Source organism: Lipotes vexillifer, unplaced genomic scaffold, assembly GCF_000442215.2.
Source record: "Lipotes vexillifer unplaced genomic scaffold, Lipotes_vexillifer_v1.1 scaffold1783, whole genome shotgun sequence".
Taxonomy (NCBI): Eukaryota; Metazoa; Chordata; class Mammalia; order Artiodactyla; family Lipotidae; genus Lipotes; species Lipotes vexillifer.
Genome location: NW_006777435.1, coordinates 1,360,454 through 1,380,575, shown reverse-complemented (window position 1 = coordinate 1,380,575; position 20,122 = coordinate 1,360,454). Strand labels below are relative to the sequence as shown.

General features: G+C 59.8%; 1 protein-coding gene across 2 annotated transcripts in view; it reads left to right on the top strand.

Moving 5' to 3' along the window:
• Window positions 1-20,122, top strand: part of BCR (BCR activator of RhoGEF and GTPase) — a 100,131-nt gene that overhangs the window by 62,619 nt on the left and 17,390 nt on the right. The window contains exons 6-16 of one of the 2 annotated variants that reach the window (XM_007451044.1): window positions 2,293-2,353; window positions 3,547-3,599; window positions 5,850-5,990; window positions 10,682-10,803; window positions 11,802-11,970; window positions 13,134-13,253; window positions 13,841-13,916; window positions 15,200-15,304; window positions 15,951-16,025; window positions 17,417-17,514; window positions 19,050-19,181. In XM_007451044.1, the coding sequence (XP_007451106.1) occupies window positions 2,293-2,353; window positions 3,547-3,599; window positions 5,850-5,990; window positions 10,682-10,803; window positions 11,802-11,970; window positions 13,134-13,253; window positions 13,841-13,916; window positions 15,200-15,304; window positions 15,951-16,025; window positions 17,417-17,514; window positions 19,050-19,181 (1,152 nt within the window). The remainder of the gene's footprint in view (window positions 1-2,292; window positions 2,354-3,546; window positions 3,600-5,849; window positions 5,991-10,681; window positions 10,804-11,801; window positions 11,971-13,133; window positions 13,254-13,840; window positions 13,917-15,199; window positions 15,305-15,950; window positions 16,026-17,416; window positions 17,515-19,049; window positions 19,182-20,122) is intronic. The other variant, XM_007451043.1, reaches the window with a different exon arrangement.

Below are 20,122 nucleotides of genomic sequence, written 5' to 3'. Positions count from 1 at the left end.
GGAAGAGCCCCCTGGATGCAGAAGACAGGCGGCTGGTGGCCATGCCAGGTCCTCCCTGCCCCACTCCATCCTGCTTCTGCCCGTGGCAGTTGGATGATACTTTCTTCTTCCCAGGCCTGTAGTCCTCAGAGCCTTGACCTGCCTTCCCCGCCAAACAAGGATTCTGGGTGGGAAGACCTCCAAGTGAAACCCCAGCTTTAGGAAGAGAAACGGAAACTAGAAATAGGCAGGGGAGGGTCTCTTGCTGGGATACGATCGTACCCCGACTGTCAAACCTGGGCTTTGTTCCAGGGGATTTGTGCTGTTTTATAATTTATCACGGGGGCTGGGCCCTGTGGGTCCCAGCACCGGCGTCTCCCATGGTGATAACGTTCCACACCATTCCCCAGAGCCCGTGGGTGCCCTGCTCCCCACCTGGTGCCTCTGGTAACGGGCTACATGCACCCAGGGCTGTAGGCTGGCTCCACACTTCCCTCTGAAGCTGCCCTTGTTTGCCTGCAGCATTGGGTCTATTCCTCTCTTTAGTTCATTAAACTAGCAGCCCGCATACTCCTAACAGCTGGAATGCTGGCGCCAAGTCCCAGGTGACTTTGACAAATTAGAGTCATAATCTTTTAAGAGCAGGCTATGGTTAAATGGAGCCAAGTTCATGTCCACCAGGACAGGTGTCTACAGAGGAGGGAGGAAGCGACGGTGGGACACCACCCGGGAGTCACATGGCCCCTCCAACCAGGCACAGGCACAGGCAGCAGGATGGGGTTCGGGGCGGCCAAATGCCGGTTCTGTGAAACTTCTACCATCAGGTGGTATCCCCTCTGGTTTTCCATCCATGTTTCAAAAAAGACCCAGAGAAATTAGAGCCACACAGACAGTGAAGTGAACCAAAAGGACACAGAAGAAGCAGGCCATTTAGAGGTGTGGGTAGTTGCATTCTGGGGGGGTCAGAGCTCGGCCATGGGGACTGGATGTCCATCTCCAAGGACAGGCAGGGTGGAGCAGTGGTCCTTCATGTCTCCCAGGACTGGCCTGAGAAATGGGTGTGCTGCAGTGTCCAGTCAGACTGGAGTTGCCTGAGATGGGTTCTGCAAGCTCGAGCTCCCCAGATAATAAGTAGGTAACAGGGATCATGTGAAAAGGGCTTCCGGAGTCTAGTCAGTTTGGGAAATGTGGGGTTAAACCAAACTTGTAAGTTTTCTCAAGGCAGGCCTCCCAGAGCCCCGAGATGCTCAAGGTGCCCACGTTCATCGCACCTTCCAGGGGCCCTTGGCGCGTGGGCTGCTGCCCTGGCTCGTGTGAGCGGCACCTAATTTTTGCAGGTTTGAGCTCTCATGCCCCCTCACCCCCCCGCCCACTCTCTGGGAGCTGCTGAGGCAGACGGATGGAGGAGTTATTGAGGGGAGCTAAATTCTCAGGAGAGGCACCAAGGTGCATTGTGAGTTTGGCCCCCTTGAGCTTAAAATACACTATATTTTCTAGTTCCAAGAGGTTTCCTACAGCCTGAGAGGTTGGGAAGGTCATCTCCAGGCCCCTTCCCATTCCTGTGCTGTGTTTTCTGTTCGCTCAGAAGTCTCGTACTGGGATTAACCACAGCTTCTTTCCAGAGACTATTTCAGGCACACAGGGACCTTTTATCCACATTTCTCTTGGTACCTTGGACCAAATCAGCAGTGCCTTTGACACGGTTGTGTTGAAAAATGACCCACCCACTAAAAAGCTCTGCTTACTTCCTGGGCAAGGACGTTTGCAAAGTCAGGGGAGGGGAAGCCAGTGACCTGCCCTGGCCTCCCCGAAGCTGAGTGCTCTTCTTTCTGACCCACCAGCCCCTGCACGTTGTTTAACTGCTCCAAGAAAGCTGATCCGTGCACCCAGGCGGGGCATTGCCAGTTGCCTTGGTTTGCAGGATCCTCTGCGTCAGAGGTTCTCAACCAGCGCTGATTTTGTCCCCTGGAGACACTTAGCAATGCCGGGGGACGTTTTAGCTTGTCACAGCAGGAGGAGAGGGTGCTGCTGCACCCATAGGATGCTATTCAACATCCCAGGGTGCATAGGACAGCCCCTTAGAATGGAGAATTTCTGATCCTAATGTCAGCAGCATCATCCAGGGCGAGCGTGTGCTCAGTTGGCCCCGTTCTGCAGGCTGTGGCCCAGACACAGCGCTGAGGTTTGCCACATCTGGGCTTCTCAGCGGTGAGAGGAGGGTGAGAGCCCTGCTGAAGGCCCCTGCCCGTGGACTCGCTGACACATCAGAGCTGCTTCGTCTGCCCTGTGGAAAACGTGCTTTTCTCTTTGCAGAACCTGAGAGCCAGAAGCACCAAGGATGCCAAGGACCAAACGACCAAGAACTCTCTGGAAAGTGAGTTCTCCGTGCCGAAGCCCCTGCATGCCCCTGTGGTGGCGGCCGCTGCCAGCAGACGGGAGCAGCCAGGGCGCCCAGCTGGGTCACACTCTGGCCCCTCTGCTGCTCCAGATTTCCAGTAGTGGGGGGTGGGGGGATGGGGAGGGAACCAGCGCTGGCCGTGGTGGGTGCGGAGGGACACGGTCGGGACCTGTTGCCGCCAGTGGGGGGTGGGGGTGGGGCAGGGAACCAGGAAGAGGTGGGAGTTATGGAAGCCCACAAAGCCGGCACTGCCCGGCACTTACAGTGTCATCTTGTCCCAACGGCCCTGCAGGAGGCTCTTGTCTTCCTTTGTTTCAGATGATAAAACAGGTTTAGGGTGGAAAGGACCGTGTAGAACGCAGATTCAGAGTGGCTGGGCAGGGGTCAGGGCCAAGTAGTCGGGCTCCCGGGCCTGTGTTTGCTCTCATCCCTCTGGGCAGAGTGAGCTCAGGAGCAACAAGGTACTTCTCGTTTCTGGCTGTTAGGGTCTTGGGAGGAGTTACGCTCACGGAGAGCAGCAGACGTGGGCCGGGGCCACAGCTATACCGCCCTCTGAGCCGGTTTCCCCCATTTCTGTAAAACGGGGATAACAGTGCATGCCCTGCACTAGTCGTGGGGTTACAGGTGGAGCTGCGCCCTACACGTGAGAACACGTGAAGCGTCTGTGCCCATGATGGGCCCATGGAAAAGCGGGGATGGCCCTGGCCGGTTGGGGCTCCACGCTGCTGGCGTCCAGGCCTCCAAAAACGCTTATAAAACCAAGAGCCGCATCTCAGCATCAGGCTTGGATACACATGGAGAGTAGTGTGCTGGTCCGCACGCCACGGCCTGGGATCTGCGCTGGCGCTTCCTCCCCAGAGTGCTGGCCAGCTCCCTGACCTCAGGCCGGAGGGCCGTCAACACGGAGGCCTTTGAATGCTTGCTGCTGAGTCAGCCACGCAGGCTCGGGTTCTGATCAGCCCTGGACCTGGCACTGATGTCACAGACTGAAGGCTCACAGCCATGTTCCCGACCTTCTAGTGCATCGGGTTCAACCTTGTCACTGAACGGAGGGGAGGTGGGGTTCCCAGGGAATGTGGGGGCTGGCGCTGCCCCCACCTCCACCCTTGCAGTGAGGGTGGGTGGGCAGGCGGGCGGTCCGCCTTCTCTCACCCTTCGTCTCTCCGCAGCCCTGCTCTACAAGCCTGTGGACCGGGTCACGAGGAGCACACTGGTCCTGCATGTGAGTCCCCCGGGCCCGGGGCCTCCTCGCCCTGGGGTTCTTGGCTTCTGTCCTGGGACTGACGCTGATGTCTGTCAATTTTGCCCGCCTGCCCCCTTTTCTGCCACACACCTGTACTGAGGATGCAGAAGTGAGGCACCTCTGCCATCCCTGGGCTCCTGGGGGTGGGAGGGGGGAACGCAGCAGGCTCGCCAGGTGTTCCAGATGCCTCATCAGAGCGGGTACAGGTAGGGAGCATCCCGTCCCACATGGACAGAGGCTTGCGGGTGGAGAAGCTTCCCCGGGGGAGAGGGCGGAGACACATAGCACAGGTTGGGGCACCAATGGCAGGTGCATCCCGGGGCTGTGGTCAGACCACATTCTCCAGCCGGGAGAACGTGTGCGGAGAGGGTGTGCAGGGAGGCCCACCTGGTGGGGCTGCTCCTAAAGGCAGTGGGGAGTCACTTGCACATTATTAAGTGGTCGTCTTAATACTGAGAAACAAAAGCAGGAAAAAAACAAAGGCCCCCAATCCTACTGCCAGGTGATCCTATTTGTATTTAGAGCAAGTCTTACATGTGCATTTTTAAAAATAAATTTATTTATTTATTTTGGCTATGTTGGGTCTTCGTTGTTGCGCGGGCTCTCTCTAGTTGCGGCGAGCAGGGACCACTCTTCTTTGCGGTGCACGGGCTTCTCATTGCGGTGGCTTCTCTTGTTGCGGAGTACGGGCTCTACGCACGTGGGCTTCAGTAGTTGTGGCACGCGGGTTCAGTAGTTGTGGCTTGCGGAGAACACAGGCTCAGTAGTTGTGGCACACGGGCTTAGTTGCTCTGCGACATGTGGGATCTTCCCGGACTAGAGCTCGAACCTGGGTCCCCTGCACTGGCAGGCGGATTCTTAACCACTGCGCCACCAGGGAAGCCTGACATGCGCATTTTTTTAAAAATGTACAACCAAGTCACAGAAGTGTTTGAAGTATCTGTTTACTGCCTTGCTTCCTCCACACGAAGGAGCCACCACCACAAGGATCTTTATGCCGACACACATGGCATCTTTCTAAATCACTCAGACGGTGTTGTGCTGTGCATACCATTCCACATGTGGCTTTTTACCCCTTAATGTTATATATCGTGATAGTTGTCCCACTTCGGCCCAAACAGCTCTGCCTTGTTCATTTTTAAGCTGCGTGGTTTTCCATCCAGTGCACGTTTCAGAACTTCTTACCGTCCTCCGACTAAGAGTTCCTGGATGGAGGGAGATAAGCTGAGATTTGCAGTTTGGGAGGCTCTGGCCGGTGGCCCATCAGAGTCCTGGAGATCCTTTATTTGGTTCCGTCACCACGATGAGCCCAAGCCTGGCAGGGGGAAGCCAGAGCCACCAGGAGCGGTTGCGGGGGACTGGGATCCCCAACACCAGAGCCTCCCCTGAGCTTATTTCATCTCCCCAGGTTCTCTTTGCTGTAGGATTTAGTAGCTAAGAGGGTTTTGTTTCTCTGAACCAAGAAGCCGTAGACTTTGAGCACAAATTACATGCATTCGCAGTAGAGAAGGATTCTCAGGCTCTGATTTAAAAGAGGAGGAGCCGGGGGCTTCCCTGGTGGCGCGGTGGTTGAGAGTCCGCCTGCCGATGCAGGGGATGCGGGTTCGTGCCCCGGTCCGGGAAGATCCCACATGCTGCGGAGCGGCTGGGCCCGTGAGCCATGGCCGCTGAGCCTGCGCGTCCGGAGCCTGTGCTCCGCAACGGGAGAGGCCACAACAGTGAGAGGGCCCGCGTGCCGCAAAAAATAAAATAAAATAAATAAAAGAGGAGGAGCTGGGAAGGTCAGGGGCTTTCTCCTGACCTCACATGGACCGGCGGACCAGGATGGGTTCTGCCCCAGGGGACCTGTGACAATGTCCAGGGGCATTTTTGCTTGTCACAACCACACATGAGGGGGCGCCACTGCCATCGAATGGGCAGAGGCCAGGGATGGTTCCAGCATCCTCCGGTGCCCGGACAGCCCCCACCAAAACCAGCCCTGCATGTCGCCAGGGCCCGGGTAGAGAAACCTGCCCCAGACCTGTAGTGGGGAGCCCCTCTCTGCAACGTGCAAACAGCGTAGGCTTGTGGGGCGCGGTTAGGGGCCTGCTCCCGGCACAGTGCTCGCACAGGTGCTGCCGCGCAGCCCGAGCCATGGTGAGAGGCGGCCCCAGGTCACACCCAGCGCGTCTGCGGCTCTCACAGCAGAGATGCCAGGGCTGCTCTGACTCCATCCTTCGTCCAATGCAGGACTTGCTGAAACATACCCCCTCTGGCCACCCCGACCACCTGCTGCTGCAAGACGCCCTCCGCATCTCGCAGAACTTCCTGTCCAGCATTAACGAGGAGATCACACCCCGCCGGCAGTCCATGACCGTGAAGAAGGGAGAGGTGAGCATGGCGGCCGAGCAGAGGTGGGCATGGGGCCCACTATATCCGCACAGCTCAGCCCAACACAGAAACGCCTGGACTTGGGGGCCCTTGACCCTGGCAGGGTGAACCCAGGCCGGTGTGCAGGGCATCGGGGTGTGGTTTCAGGGGTGCGGGCCTCGCTTAGGGGGTTATGTCCCGGGCACCGCACACCCTGCCGGATCAGGGTCCCCAGCTAAGGAGACCGGTGAGAAGGAGGATGGCATTTGTGTGCCTGGGGACCACTCGGTTCCTCCTGAGTGTTCTTTCATTAACATACAGTTAACAGTGGGTTTAAGGACTTTAAAGCGGAGGAAGGGGGGGTGGGGTGTGTGGTCTGTGCTTGCGGCCGGAGGCCGGCTGGGGAACGAACGTGGGTGACTTCTTTGGCCAGGAGGGCTCTCCTTCCCCTCCTCCCTCCCTCTCTGACAGCCCCTCCCAGTCTCCATCTCTCTGCACATCGTAGATGACAGGGTGTGGACCAGAGGGGCTCAGACACCACCCCTGCCACCTCTGCTCCTTCCTGGGAGGGGCCCAGCCCAGTGCCAGGCAGCTCGCAGCGAGATGGCAGAGGTGTGCCAGTCAGGGGCGGCGTCTAGTGTGAGCATCTTTCGTTGGAAGCGGCACCATGGGGCGGGGCGGGGGTGCGGACCCGCGGCCTCTGGGCTCTCGTGCAGGGACAGGAGCCGTATGGCCCAGCAACACATGAGCTGGCAGCAAACCTTAACTGTAGCTGCCGCTCGGAGCCTCTCCTCTTCCCGTTGGTGCGCCAGGTGCTTGGCAGCGCTGAGGCTGACCCTCTAGGACTCGGGGCTGGCGGGCAGGCTGCTCTTAGCCTTGTGCTTCCACACCAGTGTGGGAAGTGGTACCTGAGTGCTCGGCCTCCCTTGTCAGCAGTTCCCGTGGTCTCACCAGACTCGGGATTTGCTTCCGCCGAGACTCCTGTCCCTATCGTGTTCGTGCTGCTTGGTCTCCCCTCCTGGGGCACCACGCTTTCTTGCAGGCAGTTCCTTTCTAAGAGCACCGCCCTTCTGGGAAGCAGCTGTGCGAGTCCTTCTGTGGGTGCTGAGTCTGCACCTGTGTCTCCCGCTGCACTTAGGTTCCCCGGGGACAAGTGCCTCCTTGCTCTTCGGATCATTGGAAGCAGCTGCCTTCAGGAATTGAGGAAAATCAGATGTCGCCTGGCAGTTGTCAGCCAGGCCCTTGAGCCCGCATCTGTATCCCAGGCCTCCTTCCCCGTGGACCCATGGTCAGGGTCCCGGGGCGCCTGAGTGGGAAGTGTGTAGGGGCCGGTGCCTCATGGGGGCAGGGCTTCTACCTGCGCCCACCCCGTCCCCACCAGCATCTGGTCCTGTTGACCTGTGGTGTCTGCTCCTTGAGGGGAATCGCTTGGGTGCCTCAGCCATGAATGGGGGAGAAAGGCCGGTGACCCTGAAAGGTCGGGAGTCTGAGTCGCACGCGCCTTCATTCAGGGTTCTCCGTCAGGAGCACAGTAAGGGAGATAGGTGGCCGCTAGACCAGGATTCAGGCAGATCCACACCCACACCACTGCCTGGGACGTCTTTGAGAGCTGGGGGCTGGGGTCTACAGATAGAGACAGAATGAGGCTTGACCCCTGGGCCAGGGTCTGGGCTCCCTTCGTGGATTTGCCAGTATTGTGGTTGGGGGCCCTCCTTTCCTGGGGCTGGGAGACTCTTCCTGCCCATCTGCTGCACATTTTCTGTTTGAGCCACTGCAGGACCCCAGGGTGGGCTGGGGTTCAGAAGTGAGGCCTGGGGCCTCCTTGGGAGGGAGGACATCTGCCACGATGGGGAAGCTCGTGGTGAGAAAATCCTACTGCGCTCAGAGGACAGCCACACCATCCACTCCCCGCACTGTGCACCTCGTGTGGCCCTCGGAGACAGGGTGCAGCACAGAGCAAGGCTCAGGCCAGGACGTCATGGGGTGGGGGGCTTCTCCTGGAAAGAGGATTTGCACAGGCAGGGCTGCATGGGGAGGGGCCTGGCAACTGAGTCCACCCATCAGAGCCCCCCAGGGCTGCCGTCTGAGCCCGTGTCTACTCACACGGATGGGTGGATGTACAGGCTGCCACAAGTGCCAGGGTGATGCTGGTGGCCTCTGGAGGAGGAAGTTGGTGGCTGGGGTGGGACTTTGGATGAACCTGTGAGCGGCAGGACCCGGCGAGGAGGAGGGGAAGGGCCTGCAGGGGGCTCCATCAGGGCTGGGACCCTGGACGATTCTGACCTGCTGACAGAGGGGATGAATCCACCTCTGAGCTGGGCGTCGGGGGCCCTCTGCTGGCAATGGCCAGAAGCTCAGCTCCTTTGTGTGGAGAAAGGACTGCAGTCCCCCGTCCCCCCCAAGAAGGTCCCTTGGTCCTGCCTCCTGGGCTGGAAGACCATCTGCGTGTCCCTGCCGAGGGGGCATTCCTCGAGGACCTCAGTGTCCCAGTACCTGTCCCCCGGCACAGGCCCCACAGTCAGGTTGCCCAGGTCTCCAGTGCTGCGTGGCCGTGTCCCCAGGTGCACGTGCTTCTGTGCTTCCCATGGGTGCGGACGCGGGGCTTGCCTGTGCCCACAGCAGGCGGGGGAGGGCAGTGATGATGGGTCACGGCCTGGGCACGTGGGCAGCCCTCCTGCCCTCCCACTTATGGTCTGGTTGGCACTGGCGGCTCCCATGTAAATCATCCATTCTTCGTGCCAGGGCCTGGCCGGCTGCTGTGAGCCGAGCTGCGCATGACGGTGATGTGGGAGTATTGGGGGGCCTGGCCCAGGCTGCATTTGCTTCTCGGGGGCTCCTGCTGAGAGTGTGGGGGGAGTTCAGGGAGACACAGGTTCCCTGAGAAGAACCTCAGGCGGCAGGTGGCAGTGGAGCCAGGTGCCCAGACCTGCTGGGGGGGGGCTCTGCTGGCAATGGCCAGAAGCTCAGCTCCTTTGTGTGGAGAAAGGACTGCAGTCCCCCGTCCCCCCCAAGAAGGTCCCTTGGTCCTGCCTCCTGGGCTGGAAGACCATCTGCGTGTCCCTGCCGAGGGGGCATTCCTCGAGGACCTCAGTGTCCCAGTACCTGTCCCCCGGCACAGGCCCCACAGTCAGGTTGCCCAGGTCTCCAGTGCTGCGTGGCCGTGTCCCCAGGTGCACGTGCTTCTGTGCTTCCCATGGGTGCGGACGCGGGGCTTGCCTGTGCCCACAGCAGGCGGGGGAGGGCAGTGATGATGGGTCACGGCCTGGGCACGTGGGCAGCCCTCCTGCCCTCCCACTTATGGTCTGGTTGGCACTGGCGGCTCCCATGTAAATCATCCATTCTTCGTGCCAGGGCCTGGCCGGCTGCTGTGAGCCGAGCTGCGCATGACGGTGATGTGGGAGTATTGGGGGGCCTGGCCCAGGCTGCATTTGCTTCTCGGGGGCTCCTGCTGAGAGTGTGGGGGGAGTTCAGGGAGACACAGGTTCCCTGAGAAGAACCTCAGGCGGCAGGTGGCAGTGGAGCCAGGTGCCCAGACCTGCTGGGGGGGGGTGTTGGGGGGGGTGACAGGGGTAGGGAGACGCTGTGGGTCTTTGCCCCCTGTGGTGTGTGTGCCTGACCCTCCAAACCCTTCCCAGGCCATCACAGAGAGGGGTGGGAAGTTGCCCTTTCTGGGGGGCCTTCTCTGAGGCCAAGCGGGCAGGGTCCCCGTTGAGCACCTGGTCTCTCTCCTCCTGGGCACAGACCCCTGAGTGTCCCCGCTCGCTCCCTGTGCTGCCTGGGGTGGATGGTGGAGCTCCCTGAGGCTCAGGCTTCTCATCTTCGAAGTGGGCACGAGGACTCACCCATAGCAGGAGGGTCACGTCCAATGGCAGGCCACGTGCTGGCACAGCACACCCGGGGCGTGCGTGGGGCAGCCTCTCATCCTGTCTCTGTGTCCTCGGCACAGCACAGCGCCAGCCCGGATGAGGTGGCAGGCACTGTTTGTCAGCTGAATTACCAACTTGCCTCCACGTGCCCTGGAAACTTGTGAGCCGTGGGACCATCCCTCGTCTTTCAGATGAAGCCCCCAGGGGCGGAGAGGCACAGGGCTTGCTGGGGACTGGTGCCTCTAGTTTCCCTGCTCCTTCGAGGATGCCTCAGGGTCAGGGGTGGGCATCAGAGGTGTAAAACCCCTATGTGGGCCCCTACCATCAGTGGGCACTGACCTCAGAAGGACTAGAACGTGGGGTCCCAGCTGGGAGACCCCTGCCCGGCCTCCTGATGCCCTCAGATCCAGGCCTAGCCCTTAGCGTGACTGCCCCCTCTCGGAGTTCTCCCGGCCCGTCTCCTCCCCCGTCACCAGGCAGTCCCCTCTAGGCCGAGCCCCAAGCTCTTGTTACCTGAGCCTTGACGGTCCCCGTACGAGAACGTCCCCTCTCCACGTGGCCGGCCTCTTGCCTGGGTCTCCAGGCCTGTCCTGGGGATATATGGGCCTCCCTGCTCAGAGGGGCTCTCCCGTCACCTTGGCTGCAATGTCTCCTCCGGCCTCCAGGCGGGCGGCTGTGACTGTCTGGGGCTTGGGAACTTGGATGAACAAAGAGCAAGGCGTTTGGCGTGTGTGCTTGCGGGCGGATGAGGTGGAAGGAGCGCTGGGAAGTGGGTGTGAGGGTTGGAGGTGGGGGGAGTGGAGGCCCAGGCCGCCCCTGCCCTGACCAGTCCCCCGCCCCCTGCAGCACCGGCAGCTGCTGAAGGACAGCTTCATGGTGGAGCTGGTGGAGGGGGCCCGCAAGCTGCGGCACGTCTTCCTCTTCACTGACCTGCTCCTGTGCACCAAGCTCAAGAAGCAGAGCGGAGGGTGAGTGACGGTGCGGCCCGCCGAGAGGAGGGTCGCCGGGGTATGGGGTGGTTGCTATAGGAGGAGGCCTGGCGTTCTTTCCAGTGAGCCTCGAGAGGTCGTAACCTGTTGCCAGGCTGCTCTCATTAAGCTACATTCTGTTTCCAGAATGCCAGGCTCGAGGTCAAAGTTCATCATTAGGAATCTGGAGACATTCAGGGTCTGGGTGGGTGACCAGGCTGTTGACTATGACTTCAGGTGCTATTGAGGGGCTGTCGTGTCGCGACCCAGACAGGTCAGGGGGCTGCAGGGTCTGGTGCAGGTGGGGGATGCCCCTCCCCTGTCCTTGGAGGGCATCACTAGGTGATCCCTACATTTTGTCTTCCCGAGATCATGGTGGCTTCTAAGTGATTCTCAGCATTGGCCTGCAGACCCCACCCAAACCCCCAGGGATCAGACCACACAGGTTGCAGCAGTGGGGGGCCAGGGGGTGGGAGGCAGTGGCTGGAATGGAGGAAGGAAGGTCACGTTGGGAAGAACCAGAACTGGCTCTTCACCCCATTCTGCCATCGCCACGCTGAGTGGATTTAATCAGAAGAGAGCCTTGGTTTCCCCATCTGTCAAGGGAGGGATTACACCGGGTAGATTTGCAGCCCCTCAGACTCTGCAGCTCTGGACGTGTCTGCAGCCCTCTCCTGACTGTCACTGGCGGCCTAGGTGGTCTCCCGCGTCAGGGAGCCTATGAGCCACCACCGTCAGCACAGAGTAGGGTGAATGAGGGCTTGTCAGACCCATGGGGCCTGGGTCACACGTGCACAATGACCCTCCCCGGGGGTCACTGAGGCTGGGTCGCCAGTGTCTGCCTGTGGCCTTATCCCAGCCTGTCTCAGGGGCCATGAGCAGAGTTTGAAGGTCAGGTAAACTTTGTGGCCATGAACTTAGGGTTCCCCAGAGTCGAAAGCAGTGACTTAAGCAAAGGAAGGTGGTCAGCCTGTTAACCTGCCCCTCCCCCCACCCAGCAAAACCCAGCAATACGACTGCAAATGGTACATCCCGCTCACGGATCTCAGCTTCCAGACAGTAGACGACTCGGAGGCCACACCCAACATCCCTCTGGTGCTGGATGAGGAGCTGGATGCCATGAAGATCAAGATCTCCCAGATCAAGAGTGACATCCAGAGAGAGAAGGTGGGGCTGGGGGGGGTGGTGCCAGGCCGGGCTCTGCAGCTCGAGTGGGCAGCATCCCCTCATGCTGGCAGGCGGGCGAGTTCTGCAGGGCATCTGACCCCACTTCTGGTCTCTGGGACCTGCTGGGACCCCTGTGAGCCCTCGCAGTGCCAGGCCTCCCGTCAGGCATGGAGCGGTCCAGGATGGGGTGGGGGGAGGTGCCCCTCTGACCCTCTTATAACTGCCCTGATCTGGAGCGAATCCCAGGCTGGGGGGAAACACGGCCCCTCCACGGGGTCTGGACTGCACCCAGAAGGCCCCTGGTTGTTTCTGGAGAGGGACAGTGTTCTGGAGGAACAGTGAGGATGAACCTCTCGCCTGTAGGGTCAGCCCAGGCCAGAGCGGGTCCCTCACAGTGGCCAAAGACAAGGTGGGTCCCCAGAAGGTTGATGTCCAGGGACACCCTGCTGAGGTGGGTGCAGCAGGACAGGGGTCCTTCTCAGCCCTCACCCTACCCAACCTTCTGTACTGCAAACCCCGCAGGATGAGAAAAGCACAGGAGCCCCAGGACCGGCATGAACTCTGGGTTGTTTATGCGTCCCGACGGACCCGTGGCCCCCATGGCAGAGTGTCCCGAGGCAGAGGGGAGCCAGGGCTGCGTCCGCGGGCCTGTCAAGCTCTCTGCCACCACTCACCCATCCGAGCCGTGCCCTCTGCCTAGTGGCAGGCAGCACAGCCTCCCCCAGGGACAGAGGGCTTCAGGAGGGAGGAACACGACACGCGGCAGGGAAGGTTTTCCCAGCCAGGTCCTGGGGGTGCATGTCACCCTCCATCAGGACCCTCGCAGTCACTCCCGGGGGGCCTGATGCTGAAATGTGGCAGATCCAGGAGCAGGGAGGGGCCTTTGGGGTCACGACAGGCCCCTTCACATTGTCTAAGTTTGGAGCAAGTGAAAAATGGGAGGTTTGTGAGAGGAAGAACTTAATCCCTTAAGAAGGATGGGCTGAGCACGTCCGGCAGTCTATGCCGGGCCTGGACGCTGTGGCCGAGACCCTGTCCACGCTGGCCCACCAGACGGTCTCCCGTCCTCCACGGACCGAGCATCAGGGGTGGTGGGGCAGGCAGAGTGGGAGCGGGCCGCGCTGGGCCAGGGCTGGGAACGTGACCATGCCCTCTGCCCACAGAGAGCAAACAAGGGCAGCAAGGCCATCGAGAGGCTGCGAAAGAAGCTCTCGGAGCAGGAGTCGCTGCTCTTGCTCATGTCCCCCAGCATGGCCTTCCGCGTGCACAGCCGCAACGGCAAGGTGAGCGCCCTCTGGGGCTTTGGGCCGGAGCCCCCGTGCCTGGGAGGTGGTGGGGTCTCCAGGGAGTCTCAATAGGGCAGGGGCCTTGCAGGTTTGTGCAGACCCAGCCCTCGGTGCAGAAATGCTGTCCGGGACCTCTTGGGCCAGAGAGACAGCTTCTCTCCTGAGTGGCTTCTGCTCCCTCTGTAGCCGGGACCTTTCCCTCCATGGGCATAATGCACTTGCCAGGGGGCAGCTGGTGGGGGGGCAGCCGGTGGGCTTTGCGGGAGCCTTGCCTCTGCGTCATGGGCCCGGCTTGTGGGCATCAGCCCTCCCCTCTGCAGGTCCCACCTGGTGACCCCGGTGGCCCTACACTCTGATTCATCACGCCCTGACCCAGGCGCAGCAGGAGGGGCGGAGGGTGCAGGGAGGGACGAGCAGTGCTGTGAGCACACCCGCCCGAGCTCCGCCAGCCTGCAGCGCAGAGATGCTCGTGCGTCCTGTGGGCGTGCTGCAGACTCCACGCGGTGACCAGGATGGAGCCCTGGATCCACTGGGCGCCCGCTCAGCCGGGGTGGAGATAACGGGTGTGCTCTCCCCCGCCCCAGAGTTACACGTTCCTGATCTCATCCGACTATGAGCGGGCCGAGTGGAGGGAGAACATCCGGGAGCAGCAGAAGAAATGTGAGTGGCCTGCACGCCCAGGCTGTGGGCTCGGGAGCGTCAGGGCTGGATGGTCACCTCCCATGGTCTCAAACCTTGTTTTCCCCAAGGGACAGTGGAACTCTTAACCAAGTGAAGTGTGCCGTGGAGCCCTAATACGGGAAATAATGGGGGAGGGGCTGTCCTGATAGGGCCCCCTGCCCTCTGACCTCCTCCCATGACCCCCCTTCCCCTCCTCTGAATTCCCACCTGCATTCTGGACCTCCCTACTCTGAATTCCCTGCCTGCCCCCGGGGGCCCCCCTGCACCCCTGCTGCCTTTCTGTGGCTGCCACGCACGTGGCCCACCCGCCTTGCCTCCCCCCAGGCCTGCCACACACCCCAGCAGATGCTGATGCCATACGGTCCTCGACTGGGCCCACCTGTGCCGCCACACTGTGCCGGCCCTGCTCCCCTGTGCTTGACCGCTGTCAGGACAGGGCGCCCACTCCCCTCTGGACGGCCCCTTCTTTGGGCGCTTCCCTCCGTTAGCAGTTCTTTCCTTCTGCTCAGCTCAGAGCTGCCCTGTCCTGCCTGGCAGCCTTCAGGGTGGGACGGCAGACCCCGCCCCAGGTCCTGGGGCTGCAGCTGCCTGGTTCCCTCCTCCGCCCCCAGCCATACGGTTTGGGATTCCCGAGCCATCCTTGCTAAAAGGTTTCTGCGTGTGCCCTGTGTGCCCCCCAAGGTAGGTTGGGGGCTCCGCACGCCTCTGCCCTGTCCTGAGCGCCTGTCCTCCCAGGGTTGTCATTCGTGCCTGTGCTGAGACCCCAGTGCCACTGCCAGAATGGGCGCTCCTGGTGACTCTGACGGCCAGTGCCTGGGGCCCTGCCAGAGTTCCTGTCCCAGGTGTCCTGTTGTAACCAGGGGCCCAGACCATTTACAGCATGTGTTGTCTGCTCAGAAATAATCCCCTTTCCCCACCTGGTGGAGAGAAGGGGGAGCAGGGGACAGAGCCCCACAGGAAGGTGCCCCAGATCACCCCCTCGCAACCACCTTGAGGCCGTGCCAAGGTGGTGGGCGGCCCTGTGTTTGTGAGCGTTGTGCAAAGATTCCTCCAGCCCTCTGAGGCCAGCCTGGGCCCCCCGGGGCCATGCCTCACCTGCCCCTTACCGGCTCCTCCCTGGGAGCAGGTGGCCCCTGCGGTCCTCCTAACCAGGGTGTGCTGAGGACCCAGTGGGGGTATGTCTGAGAACACCCCATGGGGGTCCTGGGGAGTCCGAGGGCTGGGCAGACTCACCAGTTGGTGCGCCTGTGCCCCCATCTCAGGTTTCAAGAGCTTCTCTCTCACGTCTGTGGAGCTGCAGATGCTGACCAACTCATGCGTCAAGCTTCAGACCGTCCACAGCATCCCGCTGACCATCAACAAAGAAGGTGGGCTGTGCCCGCCAGGCCACCGTCCCTTTCTGCTGTTAGTGCCATCCTGGGACCGGAGACGTCCATTTCAAGGCTGAGTGTGCTGCTGAGGGCCTGTCAGCCTCTCCGGGGTGTGGACGGGACGGGTTAGGGGTGGTCGCTCCCAGGCGGCGGCCACGGGGTGGTTGAGAAGACCGATGACTTGGCGCCAAGTCCCGAGCCACTCCTCAGACCCTCTGTGCTCTGGGCCCCGCTCCCCATCCCCTCAGCCTGGTGCCGCCCACCCCCACCTGTGGTTGTGCTGCATCTTGTGTTTACTGTTACACACACTCGTGCACATGCAGCCACACGCAGGGGTATGCTTTGCACATTCAGGCACACACACCCCATCCACGTGGCATGCTCCCCAACCGTCTCCTGTCCCGAGAACCTGTCACGTCTCTTCTCGGTCCCTGGTTTGCCCATGTTGTGAACCCAACTAGATCCTAAGGTCCCCGAGACAGAGGCCACAATGCGTGTGTTTCTGCTCCTGACATTGCCTTGTTCCCTGCTAAGCAAGTGACAGTCACACGGGGCTCCCATGAGGGTCACCTTGAAGCAGAACCTGTCACCTGCCTGCTTCTCCCAGGAGGACGGACGCTCACCTCTCTGGTCTCTCGCACAGATGATGAATCTCCCGGGCTCTACGGGTTCCTGAATGTCATCGTCCACTCCGCCACTGGCTTTAAGCAGAGTTCTAGTAAGCGGCTGGGTTGGGGAGGACGGCGGCCGGACACTGAGCCGAAGGGTGCGGGGACCAGAGAAGCAGCTGACCGCTGGGAAGTGCGGTGCTGGCTGACGCCCACTGGGTGTGGAGTTGCTTTCCCTGGGGTGGACCATGCTGTTGCCAGCGCCTGGCTCAGACCCCGCGAGCTGGGGAGCTGCCCCCTGCAGGCGAGTCCTGCAATTGCAGGGGCTGGGGTTCGCTATAGACCGAAAACGCTGCCTAGGTTGCCAGGAAGCCAGGAGGCTGAGGGCCGGCACCCTGACCCTGGTCAGCAGAGGAGATTCTGCCGCTCTGATGAGCCAGAGGGATGCCCTTTTAATACTTCCCCCTGGGGGCACCTCTCCCAGCCACTTGAGCTGTCAGAGTGGTGAGGGCTGGTCACATTTCAGCCCAGGTACAGCAGACGCTCACCTGTCAGCCTGGCACCAAGTTCTCAGGGTCCCTCGGAGGAGGACACAGGGCAGGCACCGTTCTGCTGACCTTCCCACTGTTGCCACAAAGCCAAACGAGAAATCTCTGACGAGCCACAGGATAGAAGATATTTACAAACTGTGTATATATGATCAGGGCCTTGTATCCAGAATATATAGAGAACTCCTATAACACAGTGCTTGAGACAACCCAGTTTTTAAGAAATGAGCAAGAGATTCAGATAAACAAATTTACAGATTTGTGGTTGAATGGGAGAAATGGGCATAAGAGATCTTTTAGGCGTGATGGAAATGTGCTACAATTGGATAGTGGTAGTGATTACACCACTCTGTAAACTTACCAAAAGCATTGAATTGGTCACTTAAAGTGGGTAAACTTTAAGGTATGCAGTTCATACCTCAGTAAAGACATTTTTTAATAAAAAAGAATGGAACACAATATCTATTGAATAAATTGTCTCACTAACTAGAGGTGAATAAGTCTGAATACAAATACTTTTTCATTTTACCCTGTACTAACTTTATTAGTACACTGATGGACGCCGCGCCCCTGCACCCACTTTTCTCCCAGCACCGAGCTGCTGTCAGTGAGCAGGGGAGCGAATGTTCTGAGAGATGGCGGTTCTCTGCGCACTGTTGTGAGGTGCTGCTAACCTTGCCGGCCACTGGTTTGGTGTCTTGTTTTAAAAAGAAAACCAAGGACTTTCCTGGCAGTCCAGTGGGTGAGAGTCCGCACTTCCACTACAGGGGGCACAGGTTCGATCCCTGGTCGGGGAACTAAGATCCCGCATGCCACGCTGTGCAGCCAAAAAAAACAAGACAAAAATAAAACCAAGACTGTTTTTTATGATTTAGAAAATAGCACCTGCTTTTGTAAAAGACATTGGTAATAAGGGAAAGCATGGTCATCCTCTCTGTGTCGCTCTCCCGCAGGTCTGTACTGCACCCTGGAGGTGGATTCCTTTGGCTACTTTGTAAATAAAGCCAAGACACGTGTCTACAGGGATACGGCTGAGCCCAACTGGAATGAGGTGAGGCCCGACTTCTGGGTGATCAGGAGGAACATCTTCCAGGGAGAGAGTGTGACCCCAAGGGCTTCCCCGCAGGCAGTGGTGCCAGCATTCCCGGAATCTCCTGGAGGACCGGGCATGCCAAGAGATAGAGATTTTATCTCCATGTTCCTGAGAATTCTCCACTCCCGTCCCCCCAGTTCCAAAGAAACTTTTTTTGCTGACAAAGCATCTGGAAAAAGAACTTAGAAGGGCTTCTTGTTACTAAGGCCTTTGTTATTGCTCAGTGTTTCCTTGGGAGGTTTCCATGGCATTTTTCCTCAGAAATTGGAATGAGCATTCAGCTCTGTGACCCTCTCAGTGTCCAGAAGCTGGGGCTCTGCTTGTGTGTGGGGCCTCACTGGACTGGAGGGAACCCCAGTCTCTTCTCTCAGCATCACTCCTGTGATTATTAGTTGTGCCTCCTCCGTAGGACTGGGGCACGGGGAGCCGACGGACTACCTGGTCCTTATAGCTCTATAGCTCTGGGTGCCCATACGGAAAGGGCTGGTGTCTGCTATGACAAGGAGGGATCACAGCCAGGTGGATCCATCGAAGAAGGCTTTGAGGAGAGCGAGAGGGCCGTGACCCAGCAGAGGTGACAAGGGCAGGGATCTGGATACTATGCAGAGGGTTCTGGTGTGAGGCAGCCCTGGGGACTCGAGGGACCGAGCATGGGGTGGGGGGAGCTTCAGAGCATCAGGCCACCAGGCGGCCACCCTGGCTGTGTGTGTATGGATTATCCAGGGCCGCACAGATTCTGGGCATACACACCCTCCCTACCCCCATTCAGGCTCAGAAATATTTGCTCTCCCCTCCCCGCTGCTTCCCCAGCAAGAACCCATGCCTGCAAAAGCACTGGTGTGAAATGCAGCATTTACTGAAGGTTTCATAGGGGTGATGGAGGAGAAAGTAGACACCTTGGAGTGTCTACGGGAGAATTCTTTCCTCCCAGGCCCCTCTCTCGCCTAGGTCACCTCCCTGGATCGATTTTTTTTCCCCCGCTTTCAAATAGACTTTATTTGTAGAGCAGCTTTAGGTCCACAGCAAAAGTGAGCAGAAAGGACAGAGATTTTCCATGTTGCCCTGTCCCTGTCCCCACCCCCGCCAACTATTGACACAGCAGAGTGGGGCACTTGTAATTGGTCAACCTCCGAGGACACATGCCCCAAAGCCCACAGAGTGTCTGCGTTTGTAACCAGCACCCCAGAGCTTCTGGTGCAGGTGGTGCGGGGACCACCCTATGAGATGCTGGCTTAAGGAGCTTGGCTTAGGTTTGAGAGGCGCTCAGAGCTTCCACAAGCATCCAGACTGGTCCACGGTGTGATGCTCACAGGGAAGTGGCTTCCGAGGGTCTGCATCGTGGGACGAAAGTGAGGAGAGTCTCAACGCGGGGCCTCCCGGGGCAGCTCGGGAGCTATCTGTGCAGGAGCCACGGTTCAGCCGGCAGCACTGACCCCCACTCGCTGGGGCCCCCCCAATTAACTCGGGGCTTTCCTTCTCTCTCGGGGCCACAGGAGTTTGAGATCGAGCTGGAAGGCTCACAGACCTTGAGGATACTGTGCTACGAGAAGTGTTACAACAAAAGCAAGATCACCAAGGAGGACGGCGAGAGTGCAGACAGGATCATGGGGAAGGGCCAGGTGCAGGTGAGGCTGCTGCCCTCTGCTCCCTGCAGGGTCCTATCTGCCCCCACCACCGCTATATAGTCGTCCCCCGGCCCCGGACGCACTCACCCCAGCTCCAGATGCTCTGTGTTCTTCCCCACTTGACACTCAAGGGCACTGAGAGGGGGGTGAGGCAGGCCTGGCTCTGAATCATCCGCCGTGGGAGACCTGGGCGGGCACCTTCGTGGGTCCTTTTCTGCCCCTCTGTCTGTCTGTCTGTCATGCCCCGTCTTGTCCCCAAAGGAATTTCAGGTCCAGGGATGCCGTGCCTCCATGGCCTCCGGAAGACCCCAAGGCAGGCCACTGAGTTGGTGCCCTGGGTTGCAATTAGGAGCTTCCTCTTCTTGGAAAAGCATGAGAATCTGGGTCTACCTGCCTGACATCCCCTCTCTGGCTTCTGGACTCAGATTCCAGGGGGTGCAGCTGCATCCCTCCTGGGGCACAGGTCCCCCCCTGGAGTTGTCATAGGAGCCCCTGGTGGGCCAGGAGTGTCTGTACAGGACCAGAGAGGGGTCCCAGGTCCAAGCCATTCGGGCCCTCAGTCCTTCTAGTTTACCCAGGCCCTGGAAGCACCCCACCCCCACCCCTCAGCTCTCGCACTGCTTGGCAGACAGGAGCTGCATCACCTGCCTTGCGCTTCTTGCAGCCTCACCTGCACGGTTCTGACCCCTGTGGAGAAAGCCCCGATACCCTCTTTCTTTACGGGACATCTTACTGGACCCAGTTACGCGGGTTCCTCCCTGCTCTGCCCTGGAGGTGGGCCCTGACTGTTCCCCACTCCCCCTGGTGCCCCAGGACCCCTGGATGAGGCCTCCTGGCGGGGGAGTGGTTGGACATTCCAGGTGCCAGTCAGAGGACAGGGCTTGCCAGGAAGCCCCGCCTCCCTCCCCTGGGGCAGGAAGTGAAGATCCTCACAGCAGGAA